This window comes from Rana temporaria, chromosome 12 (genome assembly GCF_905171775.1).
Source record: "Rana temporaria chromosome 12, aRanTem1.1, whole genome shotgun sequence".
Classification (NCBI taxonomy): Eukaryota; Metazoa; Chordata; class Amphibia; order Anura; family Ranidae; genus Rana; species Rana temporaria.
Window position 1 is genome coordinate 33,368,181 of NC_053500.1, and position 21,916 is coordinate 33,390,096.

The 21,916-nt window shown below is 43.6% G+C and overlaps 1 protein-coding gene across 3 annotated transcripts in view; it reads right to left on the reverse strand.

Moving 5' to 3' along the window:
* Nucleotides 1-514: 514 nt before the first annotated feature.
* The window catches only part of RUNDC3A (RUN domain containing 3A), a 96,989-nt gene continuing 75,587 nt past the window's right edge, over nt 515-21,916 (reverse strand). For 2 of the 3 annotated variants that reach the window (XM_040330537.1, XM_040330536.1), the window contains exons 5-12: nt 19,338-19,423; nt 15,042-15,131; nt 12,681-12,761; nt 11,247-11,412; nt 6,250-6,407; nt 2,969-3,106; nt 2,093-2,196; nt 515-1,255 (exon numbers count right to left, since the gene is read on the reverse strand). In XM_040330537.1, coding sequence (XP_040186471.1) covers nt 1,110-1,255; nt 2,093-2,196; nt 2,969-3,106; nt 6,250-6,407; nt 11,247-11,412; nt 12,681-12,761; nt 15,042-15,131; nt 19,338-19,423 — 969 coding nt within the window. In that variant the 3' untranslated portion in view covers nt 515-1,109. The remainder of the gene's footprint in view (nt 1,256-2,092; nt 2,197-2,968; nt 3,107-6,249; nt 6,408-11,246; nt 11,413-12,680; nt 12,762-15,041; nt 15,132-19,337; nt 19,424-21,916) is intronic. The other variant, XM_040330538.1, reaches the window with a different exon arrangement.

The window sequence follows — 21,916 nt, forward strand, 5'->3', positions numbered from 1 at the left end:
GCTCAGTTGCTATGGGTTACTGTACTCGGCAGCTTATTGAATATGTTCCACATTGGGATGGTGGTATATTAAAACCCAGCTCCACACAAAAAAAAAAAACCACCCTCATACATTTTTTTTTTTTTTAATAGAAGTTTAAAACTTCTAAAAGCAACGTGTCCCTTGCTTGCGCCTCTTCTGGAATCGGACACCTGTCGTCCAGCGCTGTCTATGTCTAAACCAACTGGTCCCCTTGGTGTAAAGTCATCACACCGATGCAGTCTTCAGGACCATAGAGCATGCCATTGATGGCTGGTCAGTAGGCAACAATGTGTGCACCCCAAAAAGGACCCTTTTACTTTGTAGTGAAGAAGAAGACTCTGGACCCAGAGGTTCACGTGACCATTGAGTTAGGGTAGCAAAAGAAGATTCTATATTATTATTTTTTCTAACTAGCTTGGCGATAATTTGGTGGGCATAGATGTTCAGAGATCATCTTTAATGGACACACACAAAACAATTGGGCAATTTCAAATTCCTTCAGTTCAGCAGTTTAATGGACAGAATTGCACATATTCCTCTGACAGAGGCTTCCATAACAACCAGTTGTACCAGTGCTCAGTTACACAACATACAGTTTATTGAAGTCCAGACAAAGGAGCCAACTTCTGCCCTTACAGGGTTCATGAGTTGAAAGTCTCCACTTGGTCCATGAAGGGAAGAGAATATTGGATATGCCTATTTAAAAGGCATTTCATTTTGTAAGGGAACAAGTATAGGAGATTTAACCGATATCATTTGAATGCAGCAATAAAGTCTCAGACTTTTCATTTACCAATAGCAGTAGATATCCATTTATGTATTCAGATCCAGATCATTTCTTGTGTTTTCTACAAGGTTTACAGTGGATCAGAAACTGGTTATATTGGTCCTCTGCTGGGTGATGGAGTATATACTGTGCTATTTTTTTTTTTTGCAAGTCCTTATATTATCCTTAATAGACCACCATTAGGAGTTATGCAATTGGCCGAAGAAAAGTAACTTGGCAAGACGGTATCGAGAGATAAACTGGGCTTCTCCTACAGTGGTCAAGACGTAATGCATTGATGGCGACTTGTGTTTGGAAGACCTCAGCTGGGGCTTCCAGCAGGACTTGTCTCACTGCTATTATTACTGACAAGGCATTCATTGGATTTCAAGCTTGGCAGAGATTTACAGCTGGGAATAGATGCCAGGGAACCACACAGTCCCAGCATGGAAGGGGTTGGGTCCTTACCTATGGAGGGGAAAAAAAAGTAAAAAAAAAAAAAAATGTGATAAGACTTAAAATATAGTGTACTTCATGGGTGCTCAACGTGTGGCCCTCCAGATGTTGCAGATCTACAAGTCCCACAAGGTTGACCATTACAAGTATGACTCCCAAAGGCAGAGGCATGATGGGACTTGTAGTTCTGCAACAGCTGGGGGGCCACAGGTTGAGTACCCATGGTGTACATAGTTCAAAGATATGGCTTTACAAAAATACCTGCAGTTTGGATAAGACTTGACAATGTTAAGAGATTTTTTTCCTAAACTTAAAGAAGCATGGTTTTACTTGCATAGGAGAGGGCTTCCTGTGACATTACTTGGTACAATACCATATTAGGTGCACCAATTGAATTGTACTTATCGATGCCAATAGGAGTTCCAGTTCCTTGGCTGGCCAGGGATAGAGAAGTGATGATTGGGGGGGGGGGGGGGGGTGCTCTGTGTATTTTTTTTTTTTCACAGCTGGTACCCAGAATAAAGGAGGAACCAATGGAACTTCAAATAAACAACCGACTACTAAAAAATTATTTGGAAGGGGGCTTTCATTTTTATTGCAGTAGGGAATGGGCGAGTGCCAAATATCAATTTACATTAAAAGGGGGCATCGTGCTTGACTCCAGCAATAGGTAAAATAGCCACCCTGTGTGTTTGCACCCAATACATGCTGAAGAGAATACAGATGGTATTTTTGCAAGTATAGATTTGTATAAAATGGAACAGTTTAATGTTAGCATGTAGTCACTTGTGTTATACACCATGCAGTTACAGTAATTTTAATAGCACCATCAGCACACAACTGACTTACCAATAGGACCCCAAGGCTCCCCGTCCTGCTTTCCTTCTGCCCTCTGGGATTCGGAACTCAGACTCAGCTCAGCTGAGAGGTGTTCTGTGCTCAGATAGCTGTGTCTGTGGAGAAGAAACAACTAGCCCAATAGAACATATGGTTCAGAAGACATGCAACGCTCAGCAGAAAGCAAGCACTACTACACATTGGTATTGAATAGCAGCCATCACACATTTTCAGGACTGTACAGTACACCTTCCCCTTCCTGATGTAGTTGACATCATAAGACAAGACAGCAAAATGATCAGCTTTGTAAATAAAACAATTTTCCCATCTTGTTCAGTTATGCCTGTACTGACTCTTAAAGTATCAACTGTGCCCGGTTGGAATGGTTTTCATTTTGAAGGTTGTCCTAGAAGAATGGACCTCAACTTTTCCTGCTTAATAATTAAGAGCCTATTGCTGGTCCCCTTTATAAGGTCACACCCCCATCTGTTTGTGGACACCGTTTTCTGCCACGTTATTTTGGCAAAGAGAGAAGCCACTTTAGTTTTGGGGTCACAACCGAAGACGGCAATCTTTATTGTGTCTAAACACGCTCTTAAAGTTTCCACCAAGTTCAATGCAAAAGGTTAATGCCTTATAGATACAGCTCATGTAATACTCCTATATAATCATTTGCGCAGTTACCTAAACCCTTGGTGTTGCTACCAAGTGCCTGTAGAAGCATACGGGAACAAGATAGTTAATGAATGGGATTTAAAAGATTAATTATTTTGCTGTACAACTTCAAAATATTGGATGCCCGGTAGGAGCTAGTCAGATGTTCCACTGACATGAGACATAGATAACGAAGGTTGAATGTAAACGTGTTATGGGGTGTAGGTGTCTTACCTCCTGTACAGCGTGGGTTTAACAGATGTCTCGTTATCATTAAGGGTGCCCAGGGACGGCCACTGGTTAACCAGAGGGGCCCCAATGCTTGAGTTGAACTTTTTGATGGGGGCATTTTCAGAAGGGAGTAGGCCAGTGCTGGAATTACAGGGAGAGAATGCTCTAGTTATGAAATGCCAAGGTGCTTGATGGGTATGTTTGCTTTGGGATTGGAGTATGTCTGGTTGGTGTTTGATATGATATTGGATGCAGCTCCTAAATCCTACTGGATGATGTCAAACAGTTTGGTCAAAAGAAATGACTAATAAAACGCAAAACCACACCTATCATTTAAAAATGAGTGTTTACCCAAGGCTAAGCAGACAATGAGTGAAGGTAATCTGAACACAATTCATGGCAATGCCTTGGTATACATCTTCTATATTGGGATTCTTTAAGGGTTGATAATCGGTGGCAAGGTCATTCAGTGTGGACTTCTGTTATGCTCCCTGCCACTAGTGAAACATACACAAAAACTCTCTCTATGTGATGTGTTTGGAGATTGGAGTTCTTGTCGTGCCCATACATGCAGACAATGTATTCTGTTGAGTGTTTTTTTTGGGAGCGGTGTTCTATGACTAGTGCCTGGTGTTTAAATTGACTGTGCTCAACAGAGATGAAAGATAGGCAAGCAATTCCAAAACTGATGGTAAAAGTATTGGTATAGCCCAGTGATGGTGAACCTTGGCACCCCAGATATTTTAGAACTACATTACCCATGATGCTCAGCTACACTGCAGAGTGCTTGAGCATCATGGGAAATGTAGTTCCGAAACATCTGGGGTGCCAAGGTTCACCATCACTGGTATAGCCTATATGGCTGGTGTTTTGGACAATTGGGATCAAGACTAGCCTACTACCCTTAAATCCAAAATTTTATTTTTAATTTTGGATATTGTAGAGAATGGTTAAAAACGCATACATTTTTTCCACATCGGTTTAAAGTTTGGGAGATTTCCCTTTTACTTTTTGTCCTAAGCACAGAACACAAAGTGAGAAGAAATCCCCCCCCCCCCTTATGCCTGGTACTTACGATCAGTTTATCGGACGAATAATAGTACTTTTTTTTTTTTTTGCATGCTAATCTCATATCGAAAAATTAAGAGTTTACTAAAGTTACGAAAACTCTCGTAAGGCAGAATAAAAATTTGGAAGTGATGCAACGTGTTGTAGTGTATTTTCAAATGACTACTGTACTGATTAAACGAAAATGGTATGATCTGGTATTATACAAGAAAAAAGTGTTCGTGCTTGTCCAAATCGGATAATCTGTCATGATTGGCTCTTGAAAACTGTCTGCCAATGATCAAATTATCGTAGATCACTTCGAAATCTGTATTTTTCATACGATTTCCTGATTGTGTGTACAGGCCATTAGGCAGTTGCCACAGGAACAGGTGTCCCCACAGCACAATTTCCTCTCTATTCCTGATCTGGTTACAATTCAAAGGGGTTGGTTTACTAAAGGCAAATATACTGTGCACTTTGCCTTCACTTTCATTGCTGGGGACAATGATCACTGCCTGAACAAATAAAAAAAGAGGGCAAATCTCACTCGTGGGGACACAGACGGCAACAAAAACTTTCCCAGGAGTTGAAAAAAAAAAAGGTTTGGGCCGGTAGATACAATATAAAAGATATACTTAGGTAGATTCACAAAGAGTTAGGCCGGCTTATCAGTAGATAAGCCGACCTAACTCTGAATCTACGCCGGCGTTTGTTTAAGTGTATTCTCAAACAGAGATACACTTAAACAAAGCTAAGATAGGCCGGCTTGCGCCGTTCTATCTTAGCTTGCAATGTTTCTGTTGTCCGCTGGATGGCGCTTCCATTGCAGCCGGCGTAGATTATGTAAATGAGGGGATACGCCGATTCACGAACGTACGCCAGGCCTACACCGTCGCATTACGTCGTTTCCGTAAGGGATAGGCCGCCTAAAGTTACTCCACCTATGAGGTGGAATAACAATGTTAAGTATGGCCGCTGTTCCCGCCGCGAGGTTCGAATTTTTTACGTCGTTTGCGCAAGTCGTCCGCGAATCGGGATTTACATTTACGTACACGTCGAAATCAATAGGCCCGTACGGCCTACCTGGCCGCAATGTGCACTGGGAAATGTAGTCTCCCGGCGCATGCGCAGTGTCAAAAAAACGTGAGGTCAAGCCTCATTTCCATACAACACACCCCCCCTCCAAGTCATTTGAATTAGGCGCCCTTACGCCCGCTCGTTTTAGGCTGCACCGCCGTAGATTAGCAGGTAAGTGGTTTGTGAATCACTACTAGCCTAACTAATTTACGGCGGTGTAGCCTAAAAAGGCTAGGCCGCCCTAAAGTTAGGCCAATCTACGTGAATCTACCTAACTGTATTTAAATAAGAACTATAATGTAAAAATATACAAAATTAATGTAAAATGTCTCAAAGGAGTTAAAAGTGATGACCCAGAGGTTTTGGCAAAACCCCAGAGTGTCAGTCAAGATCTGATACTAGGTATGTATCCATTGTTCGACAACTGAGTGTATATGATATACAACAACTGGTGCAAAAATTGAAGACTTCATTTTTGTATTGAAGAAAATAACTTTTTGCTTCAATGCTAGTTTTCTTTGTGCCATTCTTTGTAAATCTTCCTCAATGTCCAGGATAATTGTCATGAATTATTATCAATGGAAGGGTCTGTATACCCCATGGTCAGGGAAATAATGCCCAATATGTTTCTTGTAAAAGGATCGGTGAAAAACACATTTGTCCAAAGGTTGAGAAGCACCAAAGAAATGGAACTTGTATTGTGATGCTGGAAAAATCAAATACCACTCAACGGGTGTTCTTAGAAACCAACATAATCTTAAGTGTAGTCAAAATATACGATTTAGAAATGGGATATCATGTTGACAATGGATAGTGTTCAGTTACGGCGTGTGCCATGTATTCAGTGGATAGGCAGTAGGTGCTCAGGCAGTAGGTGCTCATTTCATGGCCAGTGAACTGTTGGGAGAAGAGTATGCATGTCTTATGGTGAGGGATTAGTAGTAACTATGTGTCTCTCACTTGGTCATGGACTTGATGGTTAGTGGTAGATGGTTAGTAATAGATATCTGGTTAGATCCTCCTGAGCCTGTTGGGTCAGGAAATATAGTTAGATGCTTCTAATGCAGCAGTCTTCCCTTGTGAGGTTTCTTAACTAAATTGTGTGGAGCCATTTGCCTATATGACTGTGCATTGCATAGATGCCCCCTCCAACTCACAGCTGTTCCTGCAGTTCTAGGATGACTCCCTCCAGCTGGTGTTTCTCCTGCAGGCTTTGCTCTCCCTGCTCCTGGATCCTCTGAGTCAGTCTTTTGTTTTCAGCTTCTAGATTCTTTAGCTGAGACTCCCGCAAACGGACCAGCTCCTCTAGGTATCCCTGTGTAAGAGAAGGGGAAACACCTTTAAGAACAATGAACTTTCTGAAACCACATTTCACACCAGGCACTTCCTTAGACCAAAGCTTTGGCAACCTGCGGCCCTGCTGTCAGGTCATGCTAGCATTGCTGTAAAATCTAGAAAAAGTCTGGTATCCCAATTTGGTCTGGGTAATGAGAAAATATCTTTATAGGTCCAGGAAACCTAAAGTTGAACTCCAGACAGATATAAAAGACACAAACTGAACATATAGTGCCTTGAAAGGTATTCATACCCCTTCAAATTTTCAGCATTTTGTCATGTTACAACCAAAAATGTTAATCTATTTTATTGTTTTTTTTTGTGATAGACCAACACAAATTGCCACATAATTGTGAAGTGGAAGAATTGGTTTACTATTTTTTTTTTTAAATAAATGTCAAAAGTGTGGTGTGCATTTGTATTCAGCACCCTTTACTCCGATACCCCCAACTAAAATCCAGTGGAACCAATTGCCTTCAGAATTCACCTACGAGAACCTGAGTAAACAAACTGCATCATGAAGGCCAAACTGTCATGGTCTTACCTCTTGCTGGCTTCTTTCATCTGACATGTGCTGGCGGCCATATTGGTTTCTGGGCTTCTTATAACTTACCACACCCTGCGGCTCCTCCTTCCCACTGGGAGGAGCTGGATGCCTTGCTATATATAGGAGGTCTGTTGCTTCATTTCTCTGCTTGGTCCTCTTGTATACACATGCTCCTGAGATTGTGCTGCTGCTTCTGGTTACCGACCCGGCTTCCACGGACAATCCTTCTGGCTCCCGATCCCTGGCTTCGTTCGGACTACCCTTCTGGCTCCTGATCCCTGGCTTCGTTCGGACTATCCTTCTGGCTCCTGGTCCCTGGCTCCGGTGGAAGACTCTGCACTGTTTGATCATCCGTTTGGACTTTAACCTTGCTGTTTGGTTTTTAATAAAGCCTTCCTATTTCAGTTAACTGTTGTTGTACGTCTGATTCATGCTTCCGTGACACAAACAAACGGTATCATGAAGGCCAAGAAACACACCAGACAGGTCAGGGATAAAGTTGTGGAGAAGTTTAAAGCAGGGTTAGGTTATAAAAAAAAAAAAAGAAGATATCCCAAGCTTTGAACATCTCACGGAGCTCTGTTCAATCCATAATTAGAAAATGGAAAGAGTATGGCACAACTGCAAACCTACCAAGACATGGCCGTCCACCAAACTGGCAGGCTGGGCAAGGAGAACATTAATCAGAGAAGCAGCCAAGAGGCCCATGGTAACTCTGGAGGAGCTGCAAAGATCTACAGCTCAGGTGGGAGAATCTGTCCACAGAACAACTATTTATCGTGCACTCCACAAATCTGTCCTTTATGGAAGAGTGGCAAGAAGAAAGCCATAAGAAGTCCCGTTTGCGAGAAGCCATTTGGGGGATACGGCAAACATGTGGAAGAAGGTGCTCTGGTCAGATGAGACCAAAATTGAACTATTGGCCTAAAAGCAAGATTCTATGTGTGTCAATAAACTAACACTGCACATCACCCTGAACACACCATCCATTTCAGCAGGGACACGGAAGCTGGTCAGAGTTGATGGGAAGATGGATGGAGACAAATACCAACACAATCTTAAAAGAAAACATGTTAGTGTCTGCAAAAGGCTTGAGCTTGGGGCGGTGGTTCACCTTCCAGCAGGACAACAACCCTAAACATACAACCAGAGCTACAATGGAATGGTTTAGATCAAAGCATATTCATGAATGGCACCAAGTCCAGACCTAAATCCAATGGAAACTATGTGGCAATACTTAAAAATAGCTGTTCACAGACGCTCGCCATCCAATTGGACAGAGATGGGTTTATTTTGCAGAGAATGGGCAAAAATGTCTCTCTAGATGTGCAAAGCTGATAGAGACATCCCCAAAAAAGACTTGCAGCAAAAGGTGGTTCTACAAAGTAAAGCACCCCACACTTTTCAGATAATTATTTGTAAAAAAAAAATTGAAAACCATTTATCATTTTCCTTCCATTTCACAATTATGTGCCACTTTGTGTTGGTCCATCACATATAATCTCAATAAAATAAATTTACGTTTTTGGTTGTAACATGACAAAATTTGGTTTTCTATACCAACCCACCTGCAAAAGAGAAGAATCAGGTCTCCTGCCCTGCCAAACAGGTCTGTGCTGTGTAAATCTCAGGACTGGATAGACAGAAATACAAATCCTTTTGGAAGGCAAAGCTGCTCCCCTATATGCATTCCATCAGGGTATTTAAGTGTTTGCTGGAGTTCAGCTGTAAAAAAAAAAAATTAAACAACACAGCAGTGGCGGTGCGTCCATAAGGGTGCACGGGCACCGCCCCCTCTCTCCAGTCACCCCCTCTATTGCACAGGCACCGCCCCCTCTCTCCAGTCACCCCCTCTATGACCAATGGATAGATTCATGCACACGCCGCCCCCTATATGAGTAAAGGCTAGATTCCTGCGTGGCATGAATCCTGCATAGCATGAATCTATCCATGGCCACCGCTGCCATCCCCTATTCAAGCACCCGGCCCCTTTTCCGGCACTGGGTGCCTGAATTACAGAGGAAGGCAGGAGACGCATGGAGGACCCCGCTCGTCACCATCACCTGCTGCTCCACCAAGAAAGGGTAAGTGCCGGGCAGGCGGGGGGTTGGTCACAGAGGCAGCATTTGATGGCATAGTGGCAGTATTTGATGGGCACAGTGGTGCTGCATTTGATGTGGGGTTTTTTCAAAAATTGAGCACCAGCCGCCAGTGCAATGCAGTTATACCTGGATGGCATATACAAGCGTTTCAAGGAGGAGAACGGAGTGATTATTTTGGGTAGAGACATTTTCTAATACATAGATGACATTTGTGTTCAGCGTTGTATGCAGGGACGCCTCTAGTAAACCTATAAGGTAACCACAATCAGAAAAGGATTACCACAAAAGGGGCACACATTCCTTTGTACTCTTGGCTTGCTCAAAAAAAAAAGGCTAACATAAAAGAATAAAAAGCAGGTGCTCTTAACTTCATCTGTTAAGTCACATAAACATTCTCTTAGTACTAGCTGCACCATCCCACGTCAATTGTGAATCACTGGTAGAGCTGAGACATTCCACCATGTTTTTTTTCAATGAATGGGTCATATAGGCCACATCTTTTCCAGCACTCGTATGGAACAAAGACTGGAGTCAGCTTTACAAGGAGACATTTCCAGTAACTACAGAACACAGTCATTAGATCATCAACAATTCACAGTACACGGCATTGACCATCACGGCAAGTCGCTTCATCAAGTGCATCTCTATTGATCTGAAATCCAACAAACGTAAACTGCTAGCCGTTTTACAGTAAGAGAAAGAATAATGTGCTACAAACTAAAAAGGGATTTACTGACAGACACATTAGGTAGGTATCTGCACACTACGGGGGAAGCCTAAATGAAACCTTTTAAAGGTGGACATGAAATCGATGATATTTGGCAGTATCATGCAGGATCCTCCTCTGGATACACAGGGCATCAAGCTTTGCACTAAAATATTTAGACCAGAGACCTGGGGATTTGGAAATTACCCCCAGTCCATTTTCATTTAGAGTGATACAACCGAGATATACCAGCATCCCCTTGAAGGTGTTAAGGAGAGAACGCGGGATAGGCACAGAACAATAGGTACAAATTGGATAAAGGAAGAGGAGGTGTATAAAGCCAATTGCCTGGTTCCAATGAATTAAATCCCTTTATGCATCAAATACAATAATCTAATAAAGGAGTTAGCCTATGTATGGGGGCACAAATGGCTCTCTTGGCTACAAAATCAATATAAATCTCAGATATAAAACCATCAGAAAGCAAAACAAAGCCTATGATTATTGTACCCAACGGAAATAGTTCCCAGCATCATACCAAAGTTCATTCTGGATGCCAGAGATCTTATTTCCCTGGGTAGCTTTGCATGGCTAAGACAGTTAAGAAAATCTATTGTAGAAAAAAAACATTTCTACTACCAGACCTGTTTAGATACATAAATATAATTAAAGTATACGGACACATTTGAATTTTTTTTTATGCATAGCTTTAGAGCAGTGGTCTCCATACGTTCAAAACAAAGGCCAGTTTACTGTCCTTTAGACTTTAGGTGGGCCAGCCGTTGGTAGCAATGGAAGGAATAATGGCCAATCATTGATGTGATTGGGAGGAATAGTGCCCCAACATTGGTGTCAGTAGGAGAAATAGGGTCCCATAATTGATGTCAATAGAAAGAATAGTGACCCATCAGTATCAGTGGGAGGAATACTGCCCCATCATTGGTTCAGTTGGAGGAATAATGCCTCATTATAGGTTTTAGTTGGATGAATAGTTCCCCTTTATTGGTATCAGTGGGAGGAAGAGTGCCTCATCATTTGTGTGTCAGTAGGAGGAATACAGTCTTGTATCAGTGAGAGGAACGGTGCCCTAAGGGCCAGATAAATGCAAGCAAAGGGCCGCATCCAGCCCCCCAAGCCACAGTTTGCAGACCACTGATTTAGGGTATATGCTTCGAGTTCCTTTCTAGCTTTATTAGTGGGGTTTCCTTCAAGCCCCACATAATAGTCATGTGTTCAATACCTAGAACTAGTAAGAATCAAAAAGTCCAAAGAGCAGAATGCCCGTTGGATAATCAGTATTGTATCTGCAACACGTACTATGGGGTTCTGGAGGTACAGTTAGTGACAGGTACATGAAGGAATGCTTTACATGGCTCCACCTATCTAAAAGAAGTTGGCAGCTTGCAGTTTAAAAAGGAAATACATACTCTGCGATATCTCATTAATACGAAGGTTTCCACCTACCTTTTGTGCATAGACAATACGAAACTTCTGCTCCATCTTACGCCACTTGCTGTACCACGTCTCCTCATCTGTTAGCAGTGGTAAGTAGGGGTGTTCAGGAGAGCTGTCCTCACTGCTGCTGCCACCTACACTTTCTCTGTCTTCTTCCTCACTTAGGTAATCATAACTGGTCAGAGAAATGAGAAAACAAATGAAATATTCATTGCAAATTTTATGAAAGGGTCCAACAACCAGTATCATCGAGTAAAATATAAATATTTAAAGCCAGCGATATGAAGTTCCTCCTGGAATCTCTTCCCCTTTCTGAACGAGGTGGATTTGGAGCTGAAACAAAAGTAGAGCTAGTGCAAATAGCTCTACTGCAGGTATCCCAGCTAAAGTCTACTGAAAGTATTCCAGCTAAAGTCATTGGGGCCAACAACCAATTCTGAAAGGCAGAAACAGTGGAGCAGAAAGGGGAAGATATTATCGGGGGAACATTATGCCGATACATAATAAAAGAAATGGTTGCAGAGAAAACCTTTAGCACTAAATCAGCCCCTACTGCCCCCCCCCCCCCAGGCAAATAACTGTGCAGTCTTGGTGAAAGTCTGTTTGGGCAATTTACCCAGATACCCCTACCGATGACAAAGATACAGTATGTTATTTGCATCAAATAAAAAAAAATCAATGTAGAACACTGCATTAAACTTCGGGGTTCAGTGCTTGGACAAGGTCCTTGTCACCCAAGTTGAGAAGGCCAATGTGCATCCCTTCCCCTTCATCCCAATGATCTGTTAATTAGTTTAGCCGCATACAGTAGATTGCAGGTTCAGCCCTTTTTTTGCCTCCCCCTCTCCACATCCCATTGAAGGGCCAAGGTGTTGCATCATCTGCTGACCCCTTGTTCCAGATTCACCAAATATCCAGGTTGTGTACTCTATTGCCTAGTACACACGACTGGGATTCCCAACGGGAAAAAAGGTCAGTCGGAAATCCCAAAGGGAAAACCAAAAACCTGCTCTCAACTTTTCCCCTGTACAGACGATCGGTTTCCCGTCGGGAAAAACTCAGATGAGATTTTTCTCGGGAATCCCGACCATGTTTATGCTCCATCCGAGTTTTCCCCCCACAGGAAAAATGCCAAAAATGGCCGGTTTCTGCTACACATGGCCGGGTTTTCCAAAGGGGAAAAGGTCAGTCAGGAATCCCTGCGAAAAAAGAGAGAGCTGGTTCCCCGCTGGTTTGTCCGGTGGGTCTGGCAGTTTTCCCCTCAGAAAAACTGCGAGGGAGCATACACACGGCCAGGATTCCCGGCCAAAAACTCTCTCGCAGTTTTCCTGTCGGAAAACCCGGTCATGTGTACGAGGCATAAGAAAAGGTATGATGACATACTACGCTGCCTCCATCATTCCCATATAGAAATGTTGTTTTGTTTTTTTACTTTGTACTCACCTTTGTGTAAACTTCAAGTATGGAGTGTAGTCTATCACTGCTGGAGTTTTGCCATCAATTCCTTCCCCTTTTAGGCAAAAGCTGCAAGACAAAATTAGAGGGTATCAGGCAGAACTGGAAAAGGCTTTAATTGTTCCTCCGCTGTAGTATAGTAGAGTGAAGGTAAAGCTTGGCTGTAAACATTACAATCTAATTGTAAAATCTCCTAAAATTAGCCTCTCTCGACCTTTTACCTCAAAGGAACCCTTGATATTATTTTCAGGTCTTGCTTAAAATCAATTAATTGGTAGTCGGCACAAACAAAATGTTCCTGCAATGAGAAGAATGCCTTTCTAAAGCCTCATACACACGATCGGACTTCCATCTAACTTTTCCGTGAATTTTTGTCTGAAAGGGCGTTGGCCGTGAACTTGGTATGCATACACACGGCAGAACATTTTCAGCCAACATTCACCAAATCATGTGGTTTTTCAGCTCTTTACCGCCACCCTTTGGGCAACTTCTGCTATTGTTGTCTGATGTTTAGCATTGGTTCAAAGCATGCGTGTTTTTACTTTGGATTTTAGTCCGATGGACTTGCGTACACACAATCAGATGATCTGATGTAACACATTTGTTGTCAGAAAGTTTGAGAGCATGCACAGCGAACCTTTGTTCGTGGAAATTCCGACAACAATTGTCCCATGGAGCATACAGACGATCGGATTGTCCGATAAAACACATCCGTCGGACCATTGTTGTCGGAAAGTCCGATCGTGTGTATGAGGCTTTAGAGTGGTGTTCAGAATGCCACCTTTACAGACAGCTAAAAAGATCATTGGGTTTGTGTTGCTGACTTTGCCAAGTGGCATTGGACACAGAACTATCCAAGCACCATTAAATGGGAGGTCAGTGAGCCATAAATGACCCCTAGGGTTCCCAGACCTCTGCTTAGTCCTTACATTGAACAGTCAAATCTAAAGGAAAATTTATAAATCAGAATCAGGTATTATTTAACAAGCTTGAATATCGGTGGTTGTCATGATCTACAGGACATGTCAATTATTCCTTCACACAATATACCAATGCTGCGTACACATTCCGACAACAAAACCGTGGATAATTTTCCGACGGATGTTGGCTCCTCTTGCATACACACGGTCGCAGAAATGTTGTCGGAAATTGTGAACATCACATACAGCACAATAAAACGGAAGTTCCATACCAAGTGCACCACCCAGTGTGTACGCGGCATAACAGAAACTTATATCTACCGTATTTTCCGGCGTAGAAGACGACTTTCTGGATGCAAAAAAATGCATCCAAAGTCGGGGGTCGTCTTATATGCCGGGGACGGTCTTCGTGCTGCGAGAGCGTCAATGATTTAAAAGCCGCTCCTTCTCCTCAGAATGTTCTGTGATAGGCGGAACACAAACCTTCCCAGCAGCGCCTCTGTTCCTCCTATCACAGATGCCTTATCCTCGGACGAGATGAGAAGACGTCTGTGATAGGCGGAAAACAGAACAGAGGCGCTGCTGGGAAAATTTGTGTTCCGCCTATCACAGGACAGTCTGAGGAGAAGGCGCGGCTTTCAAATCATCGCGCGCAGCACGGAGACTCACCGCCTGCAAGTCTATTCAGAAAAAAAGTCAGTGATTGCACTGGGGGGCAAGTTCAGGCACAGAGTGGGGCAAGTGATGGCACAGTGAGGGGCAAGTGATGGCACAGTGAGGGGCAAGTGATGGCACAGTGAGGAATGTAATGTAATGGCACAGTGAGATTTGAAAAAGCCTGTTTCTGTCAGCGATTCTGGCTACCCCTCAGCTTCCAGAAAGACTAGTAAGAAGGGGGTAGTCTTATATGGCGAGTATATCCCAAAACCAAAATTTTTCCTGTAAAATTAGGGGGTCGTCTTATATGCCAGAAAATACGGTATATAAAAACTTACACAAAATGACTGAAAATGGACAAAAGGAAGGAACCTTTTTCTCCCGACATGGACACATTAAAGCAGGGATCCTCAAACTACGGCCCTCCAGCTGTTGCAGAACTACACATCCTATGAGGCATTGCAAAACTCTGACATTCACAGACATGACTAGGCATGATGGGAATTGTAGTTCCTGAACACCTGGAGGGCCGTAGTTTGAAGATCCCTGCATTAAAGTGTCCCTCATTTAGAATAAGGTCTGATTCACAACTATGCATTTTTAAGATTTGCACTACAGAACGTGTTCCATAGGAAAGCATGTTAAATGGACTGTAGTACAAATCTGCAAAATGCAAAAAAGCACAAAAAATGCATAGGTGTGAATCAGGCCTAAACGTTTTGAAGACTGGATAGCATGAAGGTCATTACATAGGGCCACTCAATGATCTTACCTGAAGTCAATGGCACTGAGGCCTATTAACATCCCAGTGAGAACAGAGGACTCCTCTCGCAGCAAAATAGCACCATCGTCATAAAACCTCCTAAAAAAGAAAATGGTGACAGTGTCATCTTCTTGAGGCGACCAAATACAAAATTAAGCTCTACTGCCACAGCACTTTTGTTCAACACCAATGAGACATATGTTCAAGCTTGTGGTCATCAACAAAAGGTTAATTATATATTTATATAGGAGGGACATAAAACCTATGAATGCCTTTTGGTTACTATAGGCAGAAGCTACGACTCTGTCCAATCTTTCTTAAAAAAATTGATCATGAACTTTATATATCAGAATGTTATGAAGAACTGTATATACTTGTTCTTAAGACTTCATGACTGGGAAAATAACTTAAGTACTTGGGGCCATGCAACACTAGAAGATAAAAATCAAATTTTTTGGTTCAATTTCTAGTTGCCGTTATAGAGGACACAGAGTTGTAGAGGACTACATTGCTTATCTAGGCCCTTACAAATTGCCAGTGTGCCATGGTCAGAAGCATCTACATTGGATAATATGAGAAGCTAATAAAATAGAAATTCTCTCTAAACGTGGAGTATCACTCATTCTCTCCCTGTAACCGGAGGGGGGTATGACATAGGGGGGGGGGGGGGGTTCACACGCTGCTTTAAAATGGAGCTTTTTTTATGTACTTACATTTTTTATTTTTTTTTATGTACTTAAATTAGTATTTTATTTGATTACCAAGTTAAAATTACTTAATGAAGTAAAGTACTTTTGCGTTAGCCTTTAGTAGGTGCCAAATCCTTTAGGGGGCTTTTTTTTTGTACCTATGCATTTTGAAAACACCTCCTCTAGATTGAAAATAGGGTTGTAGGCACCACAATCCTTTAATATTGAATACAACCATTCCTGGTTCCAAACTGGGATATTTTGTTCAGCCACACCAATCACACTATCCCCACCCATCACATCAAAGCCCAGCGTTTTGGCTGCAGCAGCGAGGCATAGGGCAAGAGAGGAGGAGTGGGTCTGGAATAGGCAGATTTGGTCCTCTCCTCAATGTTGAGGGTGGCATGCTTTGCTGGCTGGTGTTATGATAACACTACAGGTGAAACTCAAAAAATTTGAATATTGTGCAAAAGTTCATTTATTTCACTAATGCAACCTAAAAAGGTGAAACTAATATATGAGAGAGACTTATTACATGCAAAGCAAGATAGTTCAAGCCGTGATTTGTCATAATTGTGATGATTATAGTTCAAGCCGTGATTTGTCATATTTGTGATGATTATGGCTTACAGCTCATGAAAACCCCAAATCAACAATCTCAGAAAAATTGAATATTGTGAAAAGGTGCAATATTCTAGGCTCAAAGTGTCTCACTCTAATCAGCCAATAAAGCCATAACTCCTGCAAAGGTTTCCCGAGCCTTTAAATGGTCTCTCAGTCTGGTTCAGTAGGAATCACAATCATGGGAAAGACTGTTGACCTGACAGTTGTGCAGAAAACCATCATTGACACCCTCCATAAGGAGGGAAAGCCTCAAAAAGGTAATTGCAAAAGAAGTTGGATGTTCCCAAAGTGCTGTATCAAAGCGCATTAATAGAAAGTTATGTGGAAAAAAAAGATACACAAGCAGAAGGGATGACCGCAGCCTGGAGAGGATTGTCAGGAAAAGGCCATTCAAAAGTGTTGGGGACTTTCACAAGGAATGGACTGAGGCTGGAGTCAGTGCATCAAGAGCCACCACACATAGATGGATCCTGGACATGGGCTTCAAATGTTGTATTCCTCTTGTCAAGCCACTCCTGAACAACAAATGTCAGAAACGTCTTACCTGGGCTAAAGAAAAACAGACCTGGTCTGTTGCTCAGTGGTCCAAAGTCCTCTTTTCTGATGAGAGCAAACTTGACATCTCATTTGGAAACCAAGGAGCTGGAGTATGGAGAAAGAATGGAGAGGCACACACGGCAAGATGCTTGAAGTCCAGTGTGAAGTTTCCACAGTCTGTGTTGATTAGGGGAGCCGTGTCATCTGCTGGTGTTGGTCCACTGTGCTTCAGGGTCCAGGGTCACCGCAGCCGTCTACCAGGAGATTTTGGAGCACTTCATGTTTCCTTCCCCAGACGAGCTCTATGGGGATGGTGACTTCATTTTCCAGCAGGACTTGGCACCTGCCCACACTGCCAAAAGCACCAAAACCTGGTTCAATGACCGTGGGATTACTGTGCTTGATTGGCCAGCAAACTCTCCTGACCTGAACCCCATAGAGAATCTATGGGGCATTGCCAAGAGAAAGATGAGAGACATGAGACCGAACAATTCAGAAGAGCCGAAGGCCGCTATTGAAGCATCCTGGTTTTCCATAACACCTCAGCAGTGCCACAGGCTGATCGCTTCCATGCCACGCCGCAGTGAGGCAGTAATTGCTGCAAAAGGGGCCCAAACCAAGTACTGAGTACATATGCATGCTTCTACTTTTCAGAGGTCTGATATTGTACAATCCTTGTTTTATTGATTGATTAATATTCAAATTTTCTGAGATTGTGGATTTGGGGTTTTCATGAGCGGTCAGCCATAATCATCACAATAATGACAAATCACGGCTTGAATTATCTTGCTTTGCATGTAATAAGTCTATCTCATATATTAGTTTCACCTTTTTAAGTTGCATTAGTGAAATAAATGAACTTTTGCACAATATTCAAATTTTTCAAGTTTCACCTGTATAGCAGCAAATAACGCCATGCATCCTGCCCTGGCCTAGAGCATCATTGGTTGCAATGGTGTTGCCAAACAGCCTGCAAGTACCATGGCAATTCATGACACTGATCCAGGGCAAACTAGGCCCTGTGCTCCTAGGCCCTGGGGGAGCTCAGTTGGCACCCCAGTTGACAAACACTGTTCTCAGCTCAATTACTGAGTGACTGAGTGACTGACTCTTTGTAGAGTTTGCACCTAGCTACCATGTTTCCCCAAAAATAAGACCTACCCCGATAATAAGACCTACCTAGATTTTCGAGAAGGGCTGCAATATAAGCCCTACCCCGAGAATAAGCCCTAGTTGAAAGTGGTTGGAAAAAGGTAGAATCCACCGTCCTACATGATTCAAAAGGCGTGTGCCTCTGTAAATACAATTGTACAGCGGCGCTCGGCTGATCTCTTCTCCTTTTCTTCTCCTGGCTGTCAGCGGGGGATGTTGGCCCCCCTCCCTCTGCAGGTGCTCAGCGCCGCTGCTCTCATCGTCTTCCGGGTGTCAGTGTAGGATCTCACCGCCCCCCCCCGTCTACAGGCGCTCAGCTCTGCTGCTCTCAAGGTCTCCCAGGTGTCAGTAAGGGATCTCACCCCCCCCCCCCCCCCGTCTGCAGGTGCTCAGCTCCGCTGCTCTCATGGTCTCCCGAGTGTCAGTGGGGGATCTCAGCCCCCCCCGTCTGCAGGCACTCAGCTCCGCTGTTCTACTTGTCTCCTGGGTGTCAGTGGAGGATCTCGGCCACCCTACAGTGCTCGGAATTGTGGAAGAAAGTTCAGGCAGCCATGGAAGCACCAAGCAGCGCTATAAGAAGGTACTTGCAAAATTTTATTACAGAAACACACACCCTCCACAATCCTGTAATAGAGAGAATTCCAGCATTTTACAGGCACTTTTACTCTGTTCACATAGGATTCCTAGCATGCAAGCCCTACCCTGAAAATAAGCCCTACCGCGTTTTTGGTTCCTAAAAATGATACAAGACCCAGGCTTATTTTCGGGGAAACACGATATCAGTTTTTGCAGCTAATCATGTTCCCCAATGCAGCTCCCCAATGACCATGGCACACCAGAGATTTGTAGCTGCCTAAATAAAATGTTGTAGCTTGCCAGAACAACCCTGTAGCTGAAATCTATATAAAACTGCTATAAATCCAGAGCTTTTTTTCTCAGAAAATAGGTGCAGGAACTCAACCACGACCCCGTTCAGATTTAAAAAACAGTAGAAGGGTCTTAAAGGGGCATTAAATACCAGGATTGCATTACATACAGAGTGCAGAGTTCAGGGGGGTTACACACAGAGTGCAGAGCTGTCACTTGTAAACACAGAAACCAGACTTCTGTGTTTACAAGTCACTGTGGTGAGCAGGCACCAAAGGGTCTGAGCCAGAGGTGGTGGAACTGAGTTCCCCCAAGTTCCCCCTGAAAAAAAGCCCTGTATAAATCTCATATACAAAGTTACTAGTCTGACATGCTGTAGCCCTTTGTAGGACATGTTGATACTTCAGTCCCTACTGGGTTTCACATATGGTCTCACCTGGTTGTTCTGGTGTCTCTTAGTGCAGTTACAATGTATTCTGAAAGTCGTTTCTCCATCAGCGCAAGACGTATCCAGGCCCGACCCTACGACGACAGCATACATGACCACACTGTGTACCTGAAAGTAGGGACTGTAACGCTGGTGCTAATGTGACATAAAAGTAGAACTTAACTCAAAGTTTGAAGATTCGCTAGGCTATAGGGAATATTTAGTAATATTAAGTGTGGCTAAGCAGTACCCTTAATTTTTGGGGGTTTTTCTAAACTTCCCTCTGAAATCAACACTTCCTTAGTATGCAAGGGAGCCATGCTTCACAGCCATGGCAGAAATTACACCCCCCCTTCAAACAAGACCCATTTAGGTGTTCTGAATGCACTACTCTGCAAGCACACCACAACCATGCAACCAAGTGCAAAGCATACGGCCACGGTGTGCTAAATAAAGCAGTTAGTGAGGAAGCAATATGCCTCTTTTGCCTGTCAAATGCTCTCTAAAGAGCGATCCAAATGCTCACTTGAGTCCTTAGAATTGTATTTATTTATTTTTTTACATCTTGTGCTTTTGGTGAAATATCAGGGATCGAAACAGACCCCTGATGTTCTCCGAGACAGAGAAAGGGACTGAGGACAGATTCCCTCAACCCCTTTCTCTGCAGCCTCAGTTGCATGGGCAGCAGGGGCGGACTGACAACTCATGGGGCCCCCGGGCAATAGAAGATTATGGGGCCCCCCGGGCTTACAGATGGGCACCACGCCAGGAGGCAGTGCAGCTAAAATCTTGGGACTTTCACATTAAAAGCATGTTGGTATTGGACATATCAGGGACAGATGTAAAAAAACAGATTTTTACATACTGTCCCTGGTTTTACTGAGCCTGGCTACCCTGATGGGGCCCCCTAGTGGCATGGGGCCCTCGGGAAGTGCCCGAGTGCTTGAATGGTCAGTCCGCCCCTGATGGGCAGTGAATGAATGGGAAGTGCTCTGTGCCAAGTTGGCTTCCTGTTTATTCACAGACTGAACTTACTATGCAGTACTGATCGCTTACTGTAATTCATATTTTCCGCCCCCTGCTCTCAGTCCTGAAACCAATCCCATTTTTTCCCCCCACTACAGCGAATAAGGAGAGAAGGGAAGCTGTGCTGCAGAGGAGGGGGGGGGGGACACCGGGGATAGTGGAGAGCAGGGTAGTGGGGATGTAGATACAGGTCCCTCTGTAGCACAGCCAGAGGGAGAAAAAGGAGGAGAAGCCGGCAGCTCTGCAGGGGGAAGCACAAGTGTAAGCAATAAGGTAGTACAGTTGGTCCTCCTGCTCAGTAGGTGCCCGGGCACCCCGTCTGAACTGATGGGGTCCCCCCCCTCGGCCCTGTACAGGAAGGCTGGCTGTACTGCCTTATCAGCAGCCTTGTATATCACTACTGTTCTCCTTGCTGGAGGCTCTGATATGAGGAAGCAAAGACCTGCCTCTACCAAGATGGCCACCTTGTCACAAAGACACTGCATAGAATAAGGCATGTTAACTTATCAATGGGGAAAAGATCAGTACCAGGGAGACCACATTCAATACTGATGCCTTGTCCCTGCCCTCTGCTTGACATTGTTTTGGCACAGCTTTCAGAGTTAAGCTTCTCTCTATTGAAGGGAGCCCGGTGGGTAAGGCAGGTAACCAACATCAGGATCTATCAGAGATTGATACACATGTCCGCTCATCAGTCATCACAAAAAAAGAGGTTTGAACTGGATAAGCCTCCTGTATAGCTGGCATTTTGAATGGCCATCCCTAAACATGGCTCAAACTTTGGCCGATTCCTGTGAATTGGGTAAAGTTTGAGTCGTGAGTGGCCCTGCTGACGCTCAACAATTTTTTTTTGAGAAAATCAAGGAACCAGGTAGAAAAAAAAAGTCGCTCTTAATGTAACTGCAGTCGCCTCATTTCAGGTATGCCGATAGCCAGGGGTGCCAGCTGAAATGGATTGGCAGGGTCGGAGGTCTTGCTGAAGCTCTCAGACAACTGAAAGTAAATGGTTGGTCTTGCGGTCGAAAGTGGCGAGTAGGCTGCTTCTAAAACAAAGTAACCACTGAAAGACCTTGGATATCAAAGTATGAAAGACAACAAAGCACCAAATAAATGGTTTGTGGGATAGCAATAACATGGGTTATTTATTTGGTGTAGATAGCCAACATGTATCAGGGGATATTATTAAATCCCCTTTCTTCAGGGCTTTAGAAAAGATTAGTGTACGAAGATGCTGCTGCAGTGGATTCAGAGGCGGCTCTAGGCTTTGTGAGGCCAAAAAACGTATAGGTAGGTTCAGGTAGAGTTAGGCCGACTTATCAGTAGATAAGCCGACCTAACTCAGAATCTACGCCGACGTATGTTTAAGCGTATGCTCAAACAGAGATACGCTTAAACCTATCTAAGATAAGACGGCTTGCGCCGTCCTATCTTAGGTTGCAATTTTTCGGATGGCTGCTAGGTGGCGCTTCCATTGCGGTCGGCGTAGAATATGTAAAGGAGTTGATACGCCGATTCACGAACGTACGCCGCAGTCGATTTACGCCGTTTCCGTAAGGCCTTAG